The 22,418-nt window shown below is 39.4% G+C and overlaps 1 protein-coding gene across 7 annotated transcripts in view; it reads right to left on the reverse strand.

Moving 5' to 3' along the window:
* The window catches only part of vps13b (vacuolar protein sorting 13 homolog B), a 266,755-nt gene that overhangs the window by 111,611 nt on the left and 132,726 nt on the right, over positions 1 to 22,418 (reverse strand). For 4 of the 7 annotated variants that reach the window (XR_013627420.1, XM_058053559.2, XM_058053556.2 and 1 more), the window contains 4 exons: positions 22,100 to 22,235; positions 20,573 to 20,845; positions 20,348 to 20,495; positions 20,149 to 20,263 (listed from right to left, as the gene is read on the reverse strand). Coding sequence is in view for 4 of the 7 variants with exons in the window: in XM_058053559.2 (XP_057909542.2) it covers positions 20,149 to 20,263; positions 20,348 to 20,495; positions 20,573 to 20,845; positions 22,100 to 22,235 (672 nt within the window). In the remaining 3 variants the exon portion in view is untranslated. Of the gene's footprint in view, positions 1 to 20,148; positions 20,264 to 20,347; positions 20,496 to 20,572; positions 20,846 to 22,099; positions 22,236 to 22,418 lie in introns of those variants that run through there. The other 3 variants (XM_058053558.2, XR_009119933.2, XR_009119934.2) reach the window with 3 other exon arrangements.

Below are 22,418 nucleotides of genomic sequence, written 5' to 3' on the forward strand. Positions count from 1 at the left end.
TATATTGACAATTACTAGTTGGTGTACATGCTGGTTCAGACGGTTACATTAAATACTGGTTGCTGGTTGCATCGAAATGTGCCTGACACTCACACACACACATGACCATACAATGACATAATGGGTACCCCATTATGTGATTGTATGGTCATATCACCTCGTACTTCGGTATGAGGTGCATGATTAAAAAAACTAAAAATAAAAATAAATAAAAAATGTAAACTGTATTATGGAAAGCAGGAGGTGAACAAATGTAACAGTTACTGATTGTAAAAGTACAAGGATGAAGAGTCTTGAACCAGTCATGATGTGCTATACATATCACTATATTGACAATTACTAGTTGATGTACATGCTGGTTCAGACGGTTACATTAAATACTGGTTGCATCGAAATGTGCCTGACACTCACACACGACCATACAATGACATAATGGGTACCCCATTATGTCATTGTATGGTCATATCATCTCGTACTTCGGTATGAGGTGCATTATGAAAAAAATAAAAATAAATAAAAAAAACGTAAACTGTATTATGGAAAGCAGGAAGTGAACAAACGTAACAGTTACTGATTGTATAAGTACCAGATGGAGGGGTAGGATTTAATAAGCTTTGCTTCTTCCTACTCCTTTTGGACATGTGGAACTGTGAACTGATTATGTGATGCATTCAATTGTAATCTGATGCATGTTCAAATGAAATAAAACCATTACATTTTTATTCCATATGCTACTCTCTGTGTCCTTTAAATTGCCCCTCGGGGATAAATAAAGTTTTTTTGAACTTGAACTTGAACTAAAGGCACCCCTCGGATGATGAAGTAATCGCCATAGGATGAGTATGTAATGTATTTTTAATGTAAATGACACATCTGAGGTTCTCTCTTATTGCAGCCGACATGCACGTCCTCATTGGCACCGAGCGGCTCCTCTGTGAAAACATTACACTGCACAGTGGCTTCTCAATCAGCTTGCTTTGACTCGTACTTGGCAAGTGCCGTGCTGAGGGGGGAATTCATAAGCAGTATGATTCATAAAAGTTACAATTACTCGGTGGGTTAATCCCCCTCCCAGTTTACAGTGGTCTGTTCTGAATCGCCAGGGATTCCGCAACTTGTGAGCTTTGGATTTATGACACCAGTCAACTCCAATTGCTGTTAATCTGCATCTACCAATTAAAATAATTAAAGTGTTGAAATTAAAATGCTTACCAGGCCTCGGTGTAAGGAGCAAATGATGCTGTGGAATATACAGTCAGCAAAATATAAGACCGTTTCGATGAAATACATTTTCAATGAGTTCAACATGGACGTAAATACGAAGACAGCAGCAACAAGTTGCTCCAAATGTGTCACACTTGGCAACGGAACCAAGTGTGTTCCCACCACCTCCAAAACAGGCTGACACGTGATAGAGAAAATACTTCTTTTCCTGCTTTGCGATTTGGAACCGATACATGAGAAAATCCTCATGACAATCTCGCCTAACATAGCCCAGCACCGCATGACTCATCCCGACTGCTGCGTCCAACCTTCAGACCCGACCCACCCTCGCCAAAGTCATACATGACAGCAACTACACAACCGAGCGCTTTGTTTACTCTTTGATGAGATGCTGTATACAACAAAAAAAAATCAGTGTTTGCCGTTTCGTCAACATAAGTCACTTATCTCCCTCGCAATTTACATATCAGGGAAGACATTGTTCTAAACAGTCAGTGTTCAATGTGTTGCTGTGAAGACACTCGGGCAGGCGGGGGCTCCCATGGTGGCCTGTTTCGCATGTAAGACTGCACTCTTTCAGAACATCATTGTGGCAAAAAAAAAAAAAAAGCTACGTGCAAAGAGCTTATATTATTCAGTTTGTCCATTAAATGTTTCCCATTATGGGCAAAATGTAAACTGTTACAACATGATTGGAGAATAACAATTAAAGGGGTACACACGTCAACACTAAGTTGACCGTTTTAATGGGCCAACTGCTGGTGCACCTGACCAGTGACACTTGACACCCACCAGTACGTTTCCCCCCCAGCTAAGAACCTCAGGCAAAGTATAATGCCCAATTTTATTTATTTTTTTTTTTTTAAATGTGGTTGTTCACGTCACCCCCCCCCCAAAAAAAAATGTGACGACTTGTCAATGTGAACACAAAGCAGCCGGAAAGTGATGTCACACGTATTGCAGTAAACTTTGGTGCAATGGGAGTCAATATTTTCTTAACCAAATGATTCCTCCTCTGAGATAAAATAATAATAATAATAATAATTTTGGGTGGATGTCGGAGTACTTTTACCCAAGTTTCACAATACAAACCACATCTAGATGCAACCTGATAATTCAGACTGCAGTAGATATGATACATATGATATGATTTATATATATATACACACACATAGGAACAAGGCCTTAGTTGCATTTGATAACCTGAGCTAATTGTTAATTTGGAATGTTCAACAATGTACTAAAAACACAGTTTTACTCTGAAACATAACTAAACTAAATAAAACTAAAAAAAAATGTACATTATTTAAAATGGGTGGGAACTGTTTTGTTTTACTTTAGTAAACACACTATTGTTTACATACTTTGAAAAAAAAGTCAAACAACCATACACAACAACCAAAAAAGTAATGTTTTATATAATAATTTTTCCTTTTCAGGAATGCAGGTAAAACTATAATTTGACATGCACAATTTTATAATATATAATTACCATTAAAAATATTCCAGTTACAGGGCTCCTAATTGTGTTAGTTACCAATTGATTTCGCTGAGTTGTGGCATAAACCTTGCATTGAGTGGTTGTCTGATACATTTGTTAAGTAATGGTCGTATTCAGGAATGCATGTAAAACTATAATTTGACACACACAATTTTATAATATATAATTACTGTTAAAAATATTAAATTTACAGGGCTCCTAATTGTGTTAGTTACCAATTGATTTCGCTGAGTTGTGACATAAACCTTGCATTGAGTGGCCTTCTGATACATTTGTTAAGTAATGGTCGTATTCAGGAATGCATGTAAAACTATAATTTGACATGCACAATTTTATAATATATAATTACTGTTAAAAATATTAAATTTACAGGGCTTCTAATTGTGTTAGTTACCAATTGATTTCGCTGAGTTGTGGCATAAACCTTGCATGGAGTGGCTGTCTGATACATTTGTTAAGTAATGGTCATATTCAGGAATGCATGTAAAACTATAATTTGACACACACAATTTTATAATATATAATTACTGTTAAAAATATTAAATTTACAGGGCTCCTAATTGTGTTAGTTACCAATTGATTTTGCTGAGTTGTGACATAAACCTTGCATGGAGTGGCTGTCTGATACATTTGTTAAGTAATGGTCGTATTCAGGAATGCATGTAAAACTATAATTTGACATGCACAATTTTATAATATATAATTACCATTAAAAATATTCCAGTTACAGGGCTCCTAATTGTGTTAGTTACCAATTGATTTCGCTGAGTTGTGACATAAACCTTGCATGGAGTGGCTGTCTGATACATTTGTTAAGTAACGGTCGACCGATGCCAAACAGCTCGTAGGCGACCTCAGAGCTTCATTGTGTGCAATCATTCATTTCCAACTAAAACACTTTGCAACAGTCACGTAGAGGACGCCGACTTGTTTTATCGGGACAATATAAGACGCGCATATTTTTAAAGGTGTATAGTATCACACATCCTTGGCTGCACATGAGTCAGAATGTTGATGCTAATCTAAACGTTGTAAATTTCAGCCTGCTAATAGTTGGACCATTTACTCAAACACACGTCCTGATGACTTGGATGATGTACTCCTGCTTTTGGTGAACATGGACAGTAATTCACAAGCTTTTAATGGCCGGCGACTCTTCACTAGATTGTGTACCTGACAGATTTATGTGTGGGCCCCAGTTACATTTCATCCTGTGCTACTTTGTCCACTCTTAAAGATGGTGAGAATTACAAGGAGGGCTAGGTGTACTGGATACGTGCGTCATTGCAAGACAATCTTTTTTTTTTTAACCAATAACTTAGTGAGTGGTCCAACACACATGAAATCATTTCCTCTGTTAGCAACAACAGATTTTCTTCCACATTGGTATAATTATGCTTTTTGTAAAACATGTCAGGCAGAGTTTGGATCTCAGATTCAGAGGTGTGCATGACTTGTCAGACTCCACTTTGAAACAATGTTTGTGTCCAGCCAAGAATTTCCACAATAATATAATCACACCATTTTATTCTGAGGCAGTTTATCAATTAATCCCTCAACACACGGATGCAATACATCACTCCTTACTGGCTGTAGGAGGTCATTTGGTAGGGTTTTTTTTTTTTTGAGGTTTTGGATGATGCAGACAAAGCACACACTAACAAAATCAACCGGTATTAAATGTCATGATAAAAGCACATTAAAAAAGGCTGTGTGGTGTTTATTTGTTCAAATCTACAGGGTCAGGCAAAATGATCTGACACATTTGTAGGTTAAATAAAAGGCAAATAAAGTAAAACAAAAAAGTGTTTTTATTTTGGAAAAGTGCAAATGCCATTTTTTTTTTCATATAATGCCATTTTGCTTTGTTTCTTTACAATTACATTATTTTTCGTTTCTTTTTCAGTTGCTGCCATGAATTGGACTGGTGAGCTTTGCGCTTTTATTGTGGAAACGTTTATCAAAACAAACTAATCTGTAACAGCAACACAACGAGCGTTCCATTTGCATTTCAATCTTGGTAGACATGATCCTGTACCAGATCAAAACAACATCTTGTTATGGGCTACCAACTTCAGAACTACTGGATCTGCATTGAAACCAAAATCAACCGGCCGACCTTGAACCGCTAGAACTGATTTAATTGTTAAAACATCATGAAACCGAATGGCATTATATGTACTATTATTTTACTTTATTTTACTTTTATTTAACCTCCAAATGTGTTGGCTCATTTTGCCTGACCCTGTATTTATTCCGCTCCACAAACAAAGTTTTAGACAATGTCCAAACATATTGTTATTCCCATATATTTGAATGTTTGCGGGTCATTGTCCAAACAGGCAGCCATGGAAGTTAAAAAAACACATTTCATTGTTACATGAACTCACTGGCGAAGGCACAACTATGATCATTCACTGTGTGATACGAGTGTTGAGTCACACTCTGGCAGGGACGGGCTTTTATGGAGCTGTAAAATTAGGTCCATTTAACAGATCCAGCAGCACGGACCATAAGTGTTTTTTTTTTTTTCCAACTTAATATTGATTAGAAGGTTAGGTATTGCCAAACTGGTTCACATTGAAATGAAGACAGGCCTGTTGAGAACATTGCTGAAGATGATCACTATTATCTGTCAAAATGTGAGCCTTTGGCAAAGCACTTTTAAATGGATTACACGTTGTTTACAGCAATTATTGGACTCTGACAAATGTTGAAAGCAGTAGGATTACATATCAAGGCCTTCTCCTCCCTCTTCAAGAAAAATCAGGGGAATAGTGGCTATATTTGACGGGGATAATGTACTCTACATTTTACAACCAAACAGGGTAGACAAACTAAAACAGTATGTCCTTTTGTTCACTCAACCTATAACATTTACTTGCATTTAATTCACAATTTAGAAACTGCATAATTTAATAAGGATAAGCCTCAAGTGTACCAATATATATATATATATCATATTAGCACGGAACCCCCCCCCCACTAATACCACAATCAAGTGGGTGCACACGTGCTTCCTCCATCAGCTAATTCTTCCTCTGTAGTTAATGACTGCACGGCCGCTGTGTATAATTTGAGGCTGATCTAGTATTTGTCCAAACCTTTGAGTGTATTTATATTAACTGACATTTCTATATGTGAGATTTCGCTTCTGCCCCCCCCCCCCCCCCCCACTCCCCCCACCCATTCTGAGGATAGATGGGAGTAAAGTCCTGTGATGCTTTATTGTAACTACAGAGCAGGTTTGAAAACCCAAACGTTTAAGAATTATTTGACTTTCAACTACAACATCAGAATGTAAATGGATTAAAACTGTTAAAGAAGACAGTATAATGGATTGATGGATTGTTCCTTTGCAATAAACAATAGTATAGCAGCACAGAAAAAAAAGACCCAAGAGCACATGGGGATTAGATAGGAAGGGAAGACTGAATTAAAAGTGTTTCTGTAGAGCAGAAAGTGTGTGTGGAGCCCATTCCAGGTGCAAAGCATTAGAAGAGATGGCACATCAAACATAGCTTTGCTTTGCTCTCTTTCCTGCAGCCATGGTGGCAGGAAGTGCTCTACGGTATCCTGTGAACTGACCAACGAGTGACAGCAAAGAGACCAAATAAACTGGGAGGTTGAGAACATTTACACAATGTTCAAGAGCTTCCTGCAGGGGAACAGGCGTCAGGGGGTGGAGGTATAAGATACAGAACGTAATGCAAAGCAGGCATGGGAAGATGAACGCCGACTTTTGAGGAGGGCTGACATGAATCAATTTAAATGTGAAAATAGGACAAAAATAACAATTATAGAATAACTGCTGGAGCCTATCCCAGCTGTCTTCAGGCGAGAGGCGGGGTACTGGTCGCCAGCCAATCACAGGGCACATACAGACAAACAACCATTCACACTCATATTCATACCTATGGACAATTTGGAGTCGCTAATTAACCTAGCATGTTTTTGGAATGTGGGAGAAAACCCGGAGAAAACCCACGCATGCATGGAGAGAACATGCAAACTCCACACAGAGATGGCCGAGGGTGGAATTGAACCCAGGTCTCCTAGCTGTGAGGTCTACGCGCTAACCACTCAACCGCCATGCAGCCCACCACATCAAATTATCAAATTACAAAAATTTAATTTTACAGATTTTTTTTTACGCGCTAACCACTCAACCACCATGCAGCCCACCACATCAAATTACGAAATTGAATTTTACAGATTTTTTTTTTTTTACTGTTTTTTTTTTTTATCCGACTTGTAAGTCATGTTGTTAGCTTGTATGTTAACAGTTGAAATACTTACCAAGCAACTAGCGGGCCGGATTCAAACACTGGGTGGGCCGCATGCAAACAACCATTCACACTCACATTCATACCGATAGACAATTTGGAGTCGCTAATTAACCTAGCATGTTTTTGGAATGTGGGGGAAAACCCGGAGAAAACCCACGCATGCATGGAGAGAACATGCAAACTCCACACAGAGATGGCCGAGGGTGGAATTGAACCCTGGTCTCCTAGCTGTGAGGTCTACGCGCTAACCACTCAACCGCCATGCAGCCCACCACATCAAATTATCAAATTACAAAAATGTAATTTTACAGATTTTTTTCACACACTAACCACTCAACCACCATGCAGCCCACCACATCAAATTACAAAATTGAATTTTACAGATTTTTTATTTACTGTTTTTTTTTTTTTTATTCGACTTGTAAGTCATGTTGTTAGCTTGTATGTTAACAGTTGAAATACTTACCAAGCAACTAGCGGGCCGGATTCAAACACTGGGTGGGCCGCATGCAAACAACCATTCACACTCACATTCATACCGATAGACAATTTGGAGTCGCTAATTAACCTAGCATGTTTTTGGAATGTAATGGTAATGGTTTTATTTCATTTTAACATGCATCAGATTGAAATTCATCACATAATCAGTTCACAGTTCCACATGTCCAAAAAGGAGTAGGAAGAAGCAAAGCTTATTAAATCCTAACCCTTCCATCTCGGGTACCGGGTACTCCGGTTTCCTCCCACATTCCAAAAACATGCTAGGTTAATTGGCGACTCCAAATTGTGCATAGGTATGAATGTGAGTGTGAATGGTTGTTTGTCTATATGTGCCCTGTGATTGGCTGGCAACCAGTCCAGGGTGTACCCCGCCTTTTGCCCGAAGACAGCTGGGATAGGCTCCAGCACTGCAGTACAAAATGAATGAACAAATGAAGACGTCATACATCCCAGTGTGTCATTCCTCCATCCTAGTAAAAACACCTATCAATTCCCAATTGTTTCCCCGTATTTAGCCTCTTCTTTGTCTGCGTTTCTGTCACATGTGATATAGGCCGCCCACCCCTGTCACCCCCCCTTTTATGGTGACACTCGAGGTGACGGTCTGCGAGCTTCCAGGAAACCAGTCTTGTGTTTTGGCATGTTGCTGTCAGTCAGGTCGGGATGCATGTTGACAGATGTTAGTCCGTTGACCCCTCAGCTGTGCTGCTCTCATAAAAGGGTCTGATCCAGGGGTTGGGCGCTTAGCCACTGGACTGCGACCTCAGCGGCCTTGCCTGTGTGTGTGAGTGTATCTACTCCATCCTGAAGCAGGATATGGGGCACTAAGACCCTGATATACCCTATCACAACTAGGAAGCTCAACTGCTGTGCGATACACACAGTAATACGCAGTCAGTGTGTGTGTGTGTGTGTGTGTGTGTGTGCACATCGGAAATACTTGTGCATATTTTCTGTGTTTGTGTCAGTGTGTGTGTGTGGTGTTTTTGTTCTTTTTCTCACTGCTCATGACATGTTGATATTACAGCATCCTGTGGTTAGTTTGAAGCTGTCAGGGAGCCTCTGACTGGTCAGCCACATATCACATGACCACATGAATGTATTTTTTTTTTGGGGAGGATTTACCTTGAGAGATCAGAAAGTGAGCAGTTCATCAATATACAAAAGGACTCCAATTATGCCGCTATGATCTGTTCGCATGGAAAAAGCCGAGTGTTTGAGCTTGAAAGTGTGTGCGTGTGGTCAGTAGTTACCTGCCATCAACAGTCCACACAGTAGAACATCACATCAAAGAAAGGACAATTGCAGCGTTGAAGTGGGAGAGAAAAAAAAAAAAAAAAAAAAAACCTCAAGAAAGGAGGAATGTGCAGATGCTTTCAAATGTCCATGTGTGAAGCCACAAGCGTAGCTCTGGGGGGAACCAATGAGAATCCAGTGGTAATTTTCTAATGCCTGTGTAATGAGAGGCATATTACAACTCCAGGAGGTCCAAGCAAACTTTAAAGAACCAGGAGCTGTCTTCAGAACTCTTTTGTAGCTCCGGGTCCTCAAGGGGGATGTCGGACATTTACACTATCCATGGCTCACTTCCTTTCTGCAGTAGTATGTTTGTCAGTGAGAGAGTGTGGCAGTGGGATCGAACAAATGACTGAATTGCACGCACTATTTTGAATTGTATTAATTTAAAACCAGATGCATATACACTTGATTCACATTGTTCAAAGTCAGATTATCTACAAGTCAATTGACACATGCCATCTATTAAAGTGACTCAGATTGACCCGACAGGCAGGATGAAGATGATTCAATTTGTCAGGACGATGTTGACCCTAAACATGCATTCATGGGAGAGACACCCCCAATCCTTTAATTTCAAAATAATTTCCAAATAAGGCCAAGTGAATGTAACTAAGCATGGCAGGTACGTACATCCACAGGGTGCTCAAATACTTACATATGCACGTGTGGCTTTGAATGAACCACTGAGAGAAATGTGAAGCCAGCACATGAACAGTTCTACTGTGGTGGTCCTCTTTCTTCTCTCTATAGTGTACCCCCCCCCCCCCATACACACACACACAGACACACCGGCTTGTGCACACACTCAAGCACATACACAGCAGACCTGCAGTTGGCACCTACCCCTCCTAACTTTATTACTCCAGAGCCTCAATACAAGGCATGTAATCGGGGGGAACATTATTAACTTAAGCTAAATGCATTCTTACACACACACATAGTATATAGTATGTGAGTGTACTGTATATACAGGTACGCAATGTACAATTCCAACCATCTGGGAGAAAAAATAATTTACAAAAAAAACAATAATGTACCTACTCCGGTTTCCTACCTAAAAAATTGTGTTTCCTTGAATGACAAAAGGAACACATGCATTGGCATCAGGTTGCAGAACACTGAAAAAAAAAACAGGAATGGTCGTAGTACACCAGCTACAGTCGTTCCCATCTTGACTTGAACCTGGAGGAAGCTTCTTGCAGCCATTAGCTGCTCTGGTTCTACCATATCTTACTTATTGTGTGGAAATATGGGGGTAATAACTATAAAAGCAATCTTCACTCGCTAAACGTACTGCAAAAAAGGTCAGTAAGGATAATTCATAATGCCGCCTACAGAGAACATACTAACTCCTTATTTCTGAAATACTTAAACTTGCTGATATAGTTCATCTTCAAACAGCTAAAATAATGCATAAGGCTAAAAAATAACCAATTACCTAAAAATGTAATCCAATACTTCTCTACAAGAGAGGAGAAATATGATCTCAGGGAAGAACTACATTTGAAACACTTATATGCTAGGACTACGTTAAAAAGCCATAGCATTTCAGTATGTGGAATCAAACTATGGAATGGATTGAGTAAGACCCTCAAACAATGCACAACGATGAGTTTCAATTCAAGAAACAATACAAGCAGTTGATGTTTGCTAAATACAAGGATGAAGAGTCTTGAACCAGTCATGATGTGCTATACATATCACTATATTGACACTTACTATGGTACACATTATGTCATTGGATGGTCATATCACCTTGTACTTCGGTACGTGACCAAAAAAAAACTATATTAGAAAGCAGGAAGTGAACAAATGTAACAGTTACTGATTGTAAAAGTACCAGATGGAGGGGTAGAATTTAATAAGCTTTGCTTCTTCCTACTCCTTTTGGACATGTGGAACTGTGAACTGATTATGTGATGCATTCAATTGTAATCTGATGCATGTTAAAATGAAATAAAACCATTACCATTATAAAAGAATGACAATACATGTATTAATTTTCAGTGAGCTCTAATATCCTAGCACCCATTACATTTTCTTCCAGTGGGACCCTTAGCAAAAGGGTTCTCCTTCCTAATCTACCCCGATGTCTAAATTCAAGACAGAGGAATATTGTGTTGCAAGCATCAACAGAGCCGGCCCTGAGAATAACATCACAGAGGCCACAGATATTCAAGGAATGAACCACAAGCTGTACACAGAAGTCAGCAGATGCCACAACACAAGACTCTGTATACAGCTTTATGCTTCCTGTATGGATACGGAGAACGTAACGCATAATGAAGAGCTACGGAACAAAGCAGGGTGATGGATTAATGGAATTAAGTCAACAGCGATCGATGATACATAAGTCTGAGATAGTGAGTTCGCATGATTCCATGAATCATCAACTTTATGAGTCTTCATATAAACTTTGGTGAATCTGTTCTAGGGCTTCAATGTAAACAAAGACGGTGTACACCCTTACGGAGAATAATAGCCTTATTGTGTGGTTGGATTATTAAATAAGGCAGGTACTCCAGTTCACAATTAGAATTCTGATTTTGCAGATTTACCTACACAAACAAAATAACATGGAAGCACAAACAATGAATTTTAATTTCCTGAGCAGCTTTTCGGTCAGTAAAAACTGAATCTCAATCCCACTTCCTGAAAAGAAAACTATCCAGTTAAATATGGACGTGGCCTAATTGTCTAAGTCTCCTCGGTATCTTCCCAATCATCCACACAGTCTGACTTTAAAGATAAATTGTAAGAAAAGCTTTAATAAACCAAGCCCTGTGATTTACTTTGGGTGGTGGCTGTCCTTGTTTTGAAAACTATTTCACATTGCATTCATCTCGACTTTCATGGTTATGGATGGTTTACCAGGACCAGGTGTTTTCCTGACCTCCAATCACTATCTGATCTTCTTACTGCAGAAAAAAAGGACTGAGAAAATACATTTGACATAAAAGTTCAATCCAGTTTGCAGTGAATTAAAATTTAATCTTAGGTGGTAACAACCTTGAGAAAACACAATATATGCTTTCTGTTAATATTAAGGCAATTTCCATGTAAATAAAAGTAAATTGTATTATGGAAAGCAGGAAGTGAACAAATGTAGAACAAATATAACAGTTGCTGATTGTAAAAGTACCAGATGGAGGGGTAGGATTTAATAAGCTTTGCTTCTTCCTACTCCTTTTGGACATGTGGAACTGTGAACTGATTATGTGATGCATTCAATTGCAATCTGATGCATGTTCAAATGAAATAAAACCATTACAAAAAATGAAAAAATTTGATGCGTTTTGGCCTTCTTTTCAAATAGGTTTTTGTAGGTAGGTTTTTGTCCTAAAAAACTGAACTTTTGGAATACCCCGCTTCAGTGTATGTATGCAGAAAGCAAACTCAAAGCTTTTGGCTTATTGCCGTAAAAATTATGTACTGTCATTTAAATCTAATATAATGTTGATGAATATAATAACATTGACGAACAAAGGCATCACTATGGCCTTTGTAGGACACTGCTGCTGCTGTCCTGCCCTCCAAAACTAAAACGGCTTCGACACTCCTGTCAATCACAGCGATTTTAATCACACCTCTTGCTGGTAGGACAACTTTTACAAGCCTTTCAAGACTGAGAAAATAGAATACATTCAGGAGGAAGAGAGATCCTAGAATGATAATACATTACGACTCTGAGCCAGCTAAAAACCAGATCAGCATCTTTGCCCCAAAAAAAGACTCATACAATTAGAGATGTGTAGTTGGTTTTACCCGCATATCTGTGTTAATGACAAACAAGCTTTTTTTTTTTTTTTTTTTTGACAAAAAGTAACAGTTACTAATAGCAAGATACAGACTAGCAAATTACAATCCTATAATTACAGTATTTATTACCAAAGCCGCTAAGACCTAAATAGATTTAGGACCTTTGATTCAAGATAGCTCGTGTGGCTGGGTAATCCCCACACACACACACACACACACACACACACACACACACACACACTACCTCTACAGTTCCGAGCTCTTTGCAGTAGTTCAGTGAGTTTACCAGGAACACTATACACAAATTGGTACTGCTGGCATCTACAATACTGTATAATAATAACACAAATGTAGCTTTCAATTGTCCATATGCCAATACAATGAGCTCTACCTTGAATTATAACAGATTGCAGCAATCATTACCTCTTATTAGCAGCCTTTGGGGGTTTTAAAATGACTCCCAAATCTATGTATATAAGTGCAGGTCCAGGATGTCACCGTGTGTGGCCTTAAAAAGTGGTCTTTCACAGCGGTGCAGCAGAACTGGCATACTTTTTGCTGGTGTAAACAAACTGGGAAATTGGGCACTTGGCAGCAGACTAAAGTGACGAAACAAGTGTGCACTGAGGCATCTAATGAATCATTTTCTGGGAACTCGGGCTTTTATGAGGAAAAGAAAGATGAGGAGTGAAGACATGGTGTGGGTGGCCGGCTAAGAGCTTACAAAAAGAATGGCATTTCATTAAAAATAAAAGAAATAAGAGTCGGCTACAGATGTTAAGACGGACAGTTGAGACAATCAGTCACCGTGCTTACCTCCATGTACAAACTACACACTAAGATGCAGAGATCCTACACTGTCTATTATCCCGTCAATGTGCAACAAGTACTAGTACTCATACAATATGTTAATAACAAGCTAGTAGTACAATATGATGACAATAGCCATGTTTACATGAGGAGTGTTTCCAGAATAGTAAATGGGGCATGCCCAGTAAAGCGTAAACACCAACATCACGTGATACCGACTTCCTCGAGTTTTTCTTTCACTTGTTGGAATAACTCCGTATTGCCAGTTTTTTGTTCGTCCAGTCTTGGAATTTAATTTGAATCAAAAACAAACTTTCCGCAGCAGTCCAGTGCCGATTGCTCGCCTCCATTTTTTTAAATCGAAGAACGTCTCGAGTTGAGTGTTACGTCACATGTCAGCATTCGCTGAAAGAACGCACCCGGGAACAGGAAAAGATAAAGTTCAATCTTGCTAATATTTTATAATTAAGCTCGACACATGTTTTATATAGATATGTATTTTCTTTTTTAATAAAACTGGACTTGTGAATGGCGTATAGAAGGGTTTAGATTCTGTTCCACAGATGGCGCGAATGCACACGAAATCTGCTTGCCAACCGCCAATAAACAACAGAAGAAGAAAAACACCACAAAGAAGAACGCAGTCTGACAACTTTCCGATTGAGCGGGTACAAGATACCTCAATCGGATTGGGGAAAGGAATATTCCACATCTGTGAATCCGATTATATATTCATTCGGATTGGCACGTTTCTTTCGGAATGAGGTGTATACAAAGGTTAGATTCTTTCCGGTTGAGCAAATAGTCCGAATGGAATTGGAATGTTTGGGTCCATGTAAACGTGGCTAATGTGATGGAACTATCAGTAATAGTCATAAAAGTATCATACATTATATCAAACACAAATATGGAAAGAGAAAAGCAAGCGGAAAAGGGGCATGACATTACTAGACTAGAAGTCTATTGATATAGTAACTCCATTTTGGCTTTGCTCTTTATTACTACTGACAACAGCAGCCTCCCCGTTACCACAGAAATGCAGACATGTGCATCAATCATAACAAAACAAAACAAAAAAAACACATTCTGCAACACTGCAGGATGCTGCCTTGGTCTCTCTCTCAGACAGACCATGAGGTAACGGGTTTGTGATACGTACGTGGTGGAATCTAGAGCTGTGTCATTTAGGAGTTGTCAGGAAGTGTGCAGGACAGTGTAAGACACAAATACACACACACACACACATATATATGCAGACACACTGAGGCAAGCGGTGTCTGCTTGTATCCATGGGAGGAAAAAACACTGCACATTCAGACATGGTACAGTAAACCTCGGATATATCGGATTCAATTGTTCCCACTGGTTTTGTCCGATATAAGCGAAATCCGTTATATGCGTATACCGGAAAATGGCCGTTTTACGCATATATTGGATTTTATCCGTTATAAAAAGGCACTGCCTTGACTATGTTTCCAATGTACCTGGACTGGGCAATGAAAAGAGACGTAAGGTAATGAGAATTTAACTTTATTGGACTCTGAGCATAACAAATTGTTAATTAAGCTAGGCCCTGTTACGCCCGTCAGGCCATCGTTATTTCCAATAGTGAGGTTAAGATCTCATTCACTGCTGTGCTAGTATTATTGACGTCACTCACTTTTATATTTGTCCTAAATCTGGAGCCAGGAGAAAGACACGATGCGGCCATCCGATATATGCGAGGGAAATTGGAACGGGACTGGAGATTTTGTCCGAAATAGGCAAAATCCGATATATGCAATGAATTTTTATTGGAAATGCATTACAGAAAAATTGGTTCTTTTTTATCTGTCCGTTGTGAGCGAATTTCCGATATATCCGAGGTTTACTGTACTTCAATTTGCATATAAACCACTCTGAAATTCACCTACTTCGGTACGAGGTACATTATTTAAAAAAATTAAAAATTAAAAAAAAAACCTTAACCTGAATTATGGAAAGCAGGAAGTGAACAAATGTAACAGTGACTGATTGTAAAAGTACCAGATGGAGGGGTAGGATTTAATAAGCTTTGCTTCTTCCTACTCCTTTTGGACATGTGGAACTGTGAACTGATTATGTGATGCATTCAATTGTAATCTGATGCATGTTCAAATGAAATAAAACCATTACGAAATCATGAGATGACAAGATTGGGTATATAAGTATGAAATTTACAATATATTGCAATCTACTGATTTAATTTGTACAGTTACACTCTTCTGCACTGTGTGTATGGCAAAGTGCCCCGCCTCTTCCTACTGAGACTTCATAACTTCTTTCATGCCATTGCTCTATAGAACAAACGTGCATTTTCACTGATTATGGTATTAGTGAATTAATTATCCTCCCAGGCTGAGTACCCACCTTCATCTGGTTAGATCTTGTGACGCTACTGATGATTACTGTCAGCGTTAAACATGGTGCACCGTTTTCTGATCACCATCGTACGAGCCAACAGGAATCCCTCATTTAGGTGTTCCGTGAGAAGATTTTAAAAATAATAATGACCAAAAAAATACATATAAGGGGGAAGTAAAAGATCAGTGTGACTTTAAGAAAAGGGTCCAAACCACAAGAAAGTCTGGGTTGAATGCATGCTGGACATTCCTCAGACCAGCACTCACGCACATAATTTTTCAAGAGAGGAAAATTATTTCAGCTGTGTAAATTGACAGCGGCCTTGTAGCTCAAGATGGAGAGGGAGAAAAAGGGGAAGCCTTGAGCTCTGTGTAATAATTCCTGCTTAGCGGAGAAGCCACCGGGGACCTCCCTCTTTTATGAAAACAAAATTCAGTATCACATGGTCACATGAAACCGTTAATTGCTACCAAATGAATCGAGTGCCTGATACCAGTTTAGCTATGCCGTCTTACAGGCACAGGTTTATTTAGCTTTCTTTGAAGAGCTTGATATGCTGTATATGTACAAGTATACCGTATATATATACATACAGCATATAGCGCACTGAAAATGTTCAGGCTGAAATGGAAACTGGAAAGGAGTTAGTGAACCTCATCTCGATACTTTACAGTTTTCACTGGCGTCTTGTCTCCCGGGGTGGTATTGCACTCGAACCCTGTGTTTGACATTCTAAGTCGTTTCATGTACAGGAGACAATAGCCACGTTTACATGAGGAGTTTTTCTCTTTCCGAATGACCTTTCCGAAAGCAATGGTATACATGGAAAGGAATATTCCAATCGCGTGTCTACATGCGTCGCTATAATCACCCAAAATAGTCAATGGGGCATACGCAGTAAAGCGTAAACACCAACATCGAGTTTTTCTTTCACTTGTTGGAATAACTCCGTATTGCCAGTTTTTCGTTTGTCCAGTCTTGAAATTTAGTTTGAATCAAAAACAAACATTCCGCAGCAGTCCAGTGCCGATTGCTCGCCTCCATTTTTTAAAAAATCGAAGAACGTCTCGAGCTGCGTGTTATGTCATATCTCAGCATTTGCTGAAAGAACGCACCCAGGAACAGGAAAAGATAAAATTCAATCTTGCTAATATTTTATAATTAAGCTCAGCACATGTTTTATATAGATATATATATTTTCTTTTTTAATAAAACTGGACTTGTGAATGGCGTATAGAAGGGTTTAGATTCTGTTCCACGAAAGCTGCTTGCCAACCGCCAATAAACAACAGAAGAAGAAAAACACCACAAAGAAGAACGCAGTCTGACAACTTTCCGTTTGAGCGGGTACAAGATACCTCAATCGGATTGGGAAAAGGAATATTCCACCCCTGTGAATCCGATTATATATTAATTTGAATCGGCACTTTTCTTTCGGAGGTGTATACAAAGGTTAGATTCTTTCTGTTTGAGCAAATAACCCAAATGGAATTGGAATATTTGGGTCAATGTATACGTGGTTATTAACACCATAGCTGCTTGGATTGGTCATGGGAGTTACAATCAATGGACGTGATTAGAGATTTGCATCACACAGAATTACAGCAAAATAGCAACTAAGTTTGCAGTCATTTGTAAACAAGTATATTTGAATTGAGGGTCAAACGTGACCAGAGAAGTAGATGAGGAAGTTAATGTTGCCTAAGGACAAAAAAAATATCCACACAAAAACTTTATATGACTTGGGTTCAACTCAGAATGGGAAGTGGTGACTCTAAACATGGTTTGTTTACACACATGCACATGTCTGCTGGTGGTGTCGGTAACGGCGAGTGCATATATGAATCTTGAATATGTCAGACATGTGGTAATATGTATTGCATATGTCCATAATTTAACGAATGTTATGTGCACTTTACAGAGTATATGATATATATGTGTACTGTATGTGAATGTTAAAGGCTTCAAGAAAAATAATGAGTTAGGGTGGAGCCTATCTCTTTCTTTGACCAGATGTGGTACGACAGCCGCAGAGCCTCAAACTACCATAGGCAGATATTTTCTGAGTGAAATAGCATGGCTGTTTTGGGGAAGCAAACTATTTTTTTTTTCGACAGGTTATTTTTATGTTTACAAGAGCATCAGTCATTATCTGACAAGATAACAACATGGTCAACACATTTCTGTGCAAGCAAAGTATACGGTGAACCAAGATTGACGATAAACAAACATGAAACATAGAGTTCACTTTCTGAAACTGACTTGGATAGAACTAAATGACAAGAGTCAGTAAATCAGAAGCAATGGTGCATTTATGGTCAGAGGTTTACATACATTAATCGTAGGGACGGATGTCATAAGACAGGGGTGGATAAACTTTTTGACTCGTGGGCCACGTTGAGTTAACAAAATTGTCCGGGGGTGCCAGAAAATATATTTAACACACACACTATTTTACGCTTATAAAGCGTATTTCTAAAATTCTGCATTGAATTAGTTGTCTAATTTTATCTGTAAAAGTGTTATACTATCAGCAATATGTTCTCATGTCCCTTTTTTTAGGAGCACTTTAAACATCAGACCACATCAAATTCATTCATTCATTTTCGACCGCTTGTCCTCACAAGAGGCTGCTGGAGCCTATCCCAGCTTTGGGCGAGAGGCGGGGTACACCCTGGACTGGTCGCCAGCCAATCACCGAGCACATATAGACAAACAACCATTCACACTCACATTCATACCTATGGACAATTTGGAGTCGCCAATTAACCTAGCATGTTTTTGGAATGTGGGAGAAAACCCGGAGAAAATCCACACATGCACGGGGAGAACATGCAAACTCCACACAGAGATGGCCGAGGGTGGAATTGAACCCTGGTCTCCTAGCTGTGAGGTCTACGCGCTAACCACTCAACCACCATGCAGCCCACCACATCAAATTACGAAAATTGAATTTTACAGATTTTTTAAAATGTTTTTTTTTTTTTTAATCCGACTTGTAAGTCATGTTGCCAGCTTGTATGTTAAAAGTTGAAATACTTACAAAGAAACTGGCGGGCGGGATTCAAACACTTGGTGGGCCGCATGCGGCCCCCGGACCGTAGTTTGCCCACCCCTATTTGAAATTCGTGTAAGTGGCGCTGAAGGTTCCGGAATGTATCTTAACTTCAAAAGGCCAAGCTCTATACATTTTTTTCGATACTGATCATGAGTGACTGCAACTCAGTTTCTATTGGCAGAATGAAAAATGTCTACTTCACTGAGCAACTGACAGTCAATTTACGATCAAATCACATCATAGACAGCACTGAAGCTTAAAAGGAGTAGGCTGAAACAAGAGGCTTACAGTATCTACTCCTTCTCCATGTTGCCATCGACGTTCACGACACAACAGATACTGTATGTTCATTTCCTCCTTTCAAAGCTAAGGTGTAGTATTAATTACAATGGTACAGTAGCAAACATCCGGCATTGTGCCATTGGTGTACCATCACATTACTTCATTTTTTTTTTCCATTTCAGAATAATGTCCCGTATCAATGCATGTCCTCCTCTCTGTGTTTTCGGTTGTCAGGCATACCCCTTGGCCAGGTGGCCAGGACCACCTCCAACCGCCTGCTACATGCATTCTGCCCTTTCAGGACATTCCCGCTGGTTGAAGCAAGTGTTGTCCTCCTTCCTTTTTTCCCCTCTCCACATTACATCGTGCGTCAGCACACATCTCACTTGCAGCTGCACAATGCATTAGGCATCACTTTTATCCCTCCCTCATTACATATGTTTGCCAGCGCCATATCTGCCCATTCAAACAAATGCTTTTCTCACAGACACAATGTGAGGCGATGGTTTCCAGGCAGCTATGACACAATCCAGATCCTCCGCACGGCCTATAGCAGGGAAACATGTTTTGTGCCGAGATATTCCCCTTAGAAGTTTAGATTTTCCTAGCCGAGCAGCTTTGAACCATATGAGTCTTTTGTTTTAGCTGGCAGACGTGTTTACCCTAAAGATGTCATTGCTGATGCAGCTTAACTGTTAAGTGGGAAAGACTCATGACACCAAATATGTATTATCCTATGCAGTTTCAAATCTGTTGCATAAACAAAATACTTCAATTGACCAACCAGAATTTGGATAATTTGCTGGACTTTGATGATCGTAGTCCATATCACAATCATATAGCACAACACTTTGATTGAATATTGAACTAATCCATACCCAAAAGTGGAGGACTCAACAATATTAAACTGTGCATTAAATAGCAGAATCAAAAACATTGCTTTTTTTGTTTGTTTTTTTGCATTGACACACAATGAAATGCTGACTTTTCATATTTCATAACCAGGCACATAATTGACTTCGAAAAATTTCAATTGATCTTACTGGTAGAGGTCTTTGCGTAGCACTGTGCGAGTAAGAGTGTTATCAGCCTGAGGAGCCATGCTGACGGAACCCAACTTCAGTACCAACGTGTCTTCTTTGCTTGCATGCAGATCATCTTACACACAAATAACAGTGGTTGATTCTTGCGGTATTACAACTTATACAACTTAAATAGATATGATTGACAGAGCAGTTTTACCTGTTCTGTCTGGTGCCCCTGGACAGAAGACCCTGATCAAGCTGGTGTTGATGTAAATGAGAGGCAAACACCGAGACGTCAGTGTGTGGCTTCTCATAGGCTGACCTGCCGACTTCCCACGGTCTTTGTAGCGCCTTGGTACTGTTGTCTGAAAAAACAGTTCAAATTGAGTTTTTGTCAACAGAATTTGAATGGCACCTTGATAATGAATCACATAATCCTTACCTGAAATATTCCAGCTATGGTGGTTAATAAAGGACATGAGAGGACAACATCAAAGGGCTGGGCTGTCAGAAGGATTTCTCTCAGGTACTGAGGTGAACCGTCTGCGAGTGGATCAGCAGTAACCCGCTGACTGGTCGAGGTCGCGTTGCTGCGTGTTGGCCGTTCAGGCCGTGTGGTGAGTTTATGACGAACGTTTTTCGTGACTGCCTGTGTGTAGGTAATGGACAAAAATCCATGCTGCTGGTGAGAGCCTTCCAACACCTTGGCTGCTGTCTGGCCGGTGATGAGAAAGGAAAATAATTATTACCGTGACAGGTGTCTAAGGAAAAATACATGAACTAAAACCAACAACAACAAAAAGTACATAGTGTTAAATGGCTATGATGTGTAACTTACTTACTGTTCAAAATTAATTCTTACAGAAATGCTGAGCATTAAGTTGTTGGATTGGGCAACCTTAACCTTGCCAGGCTACTGATACCCCCCCAAAAAAGCTGATTATGATTAAGTCTGATTAAGATCAGCAAACAAACAAAAGTCTGGCTAGGTCATTTCAAAGACCTATTAATGACGACAGCGCTAAAAGATGAATATATACACGACCGCTCAAAAGTTTGGGATCACTTGCAAATTTCTTTGTTTTCCAAAGAAAAACACATTTTCATGCATTTCAGAAAAAAAAAATCTATTTCACAAACAAAGTTAATCGGATCATTTTCAAAGAATAATGTACATTTTTGCATAGAGGCCTACTATCAACAACTGTCAGTCCTCTGCATCAATCTCCTGGTATGGCAGCTAATCCAAGATAATCATTTTATAAAGATAATAGATCATTAGAAAACCCATCGAAAAATCAAAAAATTAAAATTAAAATATCTTACCATGCTTTTAACTACTCCCTTCAGAGAGCAGCAAAAACTGGGTCTAACAAGGACAGAAAAACGATGCACAGGTTGTCACCTGGCAGCTACACTAAGTAGTACTCGTCAAACACCAGTGTCAGTATCAACAGTGAAGCGGCGACTTCAGGATGCTGGACTTTATGGCAGGATTGCAATTTCCAAGTGATCCCAAACTTTTGAGCGGTAGTGTAAATATATTTCTTACAAATCTTACAGTTGTGACAGGGCTAAAAAAAAAAAAATTCTAAGAGACTCTGGAATAGTCTTCCAAAACATTCAGTTAAAGTGGACTGAGCATCCGTGAAACCACTCATAAATCACTGTGTAATTGAAAAACAGCTTGAAGCATACAATTATGTGCCCCTTGGGAAAAAGGTCCTGCAATAATTGAAGCCAACTCTCAGGTTGTAAGTACATTCCTCAGAGCGTCACATCATCTTGAGAGTTACATCCCTTTTTGGACTGGCTTTATTATAAGTGTTATAATTCATAACAGGTACAGATTTACAGTAAACATGTTTGCCAAAATGTATCTCTGAGCAATGCACACAACCTTTTTCAGCCACTACTGATGGGGGGGTATAGCAGAGGCAGCTCCACAGAAGAAGAGACATATTCTTACAGGAGGGAAAAGGCCAGAGATGTGGCTGAAAGAATCTTGCTTGCTGACTGGTCGAACCAACACAGTGCGTCTGTTCAGCTTGTCAGTGCAAGAGAGGACCACTCCTCCACAGCTGCTTCCAACACCCTCCTCCATACTGGAGGTGAGGAAAGAGACAATAGGTGCACAAAAGGGATAGAGACAGCAGATGCAGGAAACATAAGTGCGTGTTTCCAGAATGAAAAGCAGTAAATAAAAAATAAAAAAAAATCACAGACGTGATGGCGGCAACAATGAAGTTCATTAGATTCAAGTGGATCCTTAGATAATTGGGGAGGGA

The sequence above is a fragment of the Doryrhamphus excisus genome, linkage group LG5 (genome assembly GCF_037039965.1).
Source record: "Doryrhamphus excisus strain RoL-2023G ecotype Guam linkage group LG5, RoL_Dexc_Guam_v1.1, whole genome shotgun sequence".
Lineage (NCBI taxonomy): Eukaryota > Metazoa > Chordata > Actinopteri > Syngnathiformes > Syngnathidae > Doryrhamphus > Doryrhamphus excisus.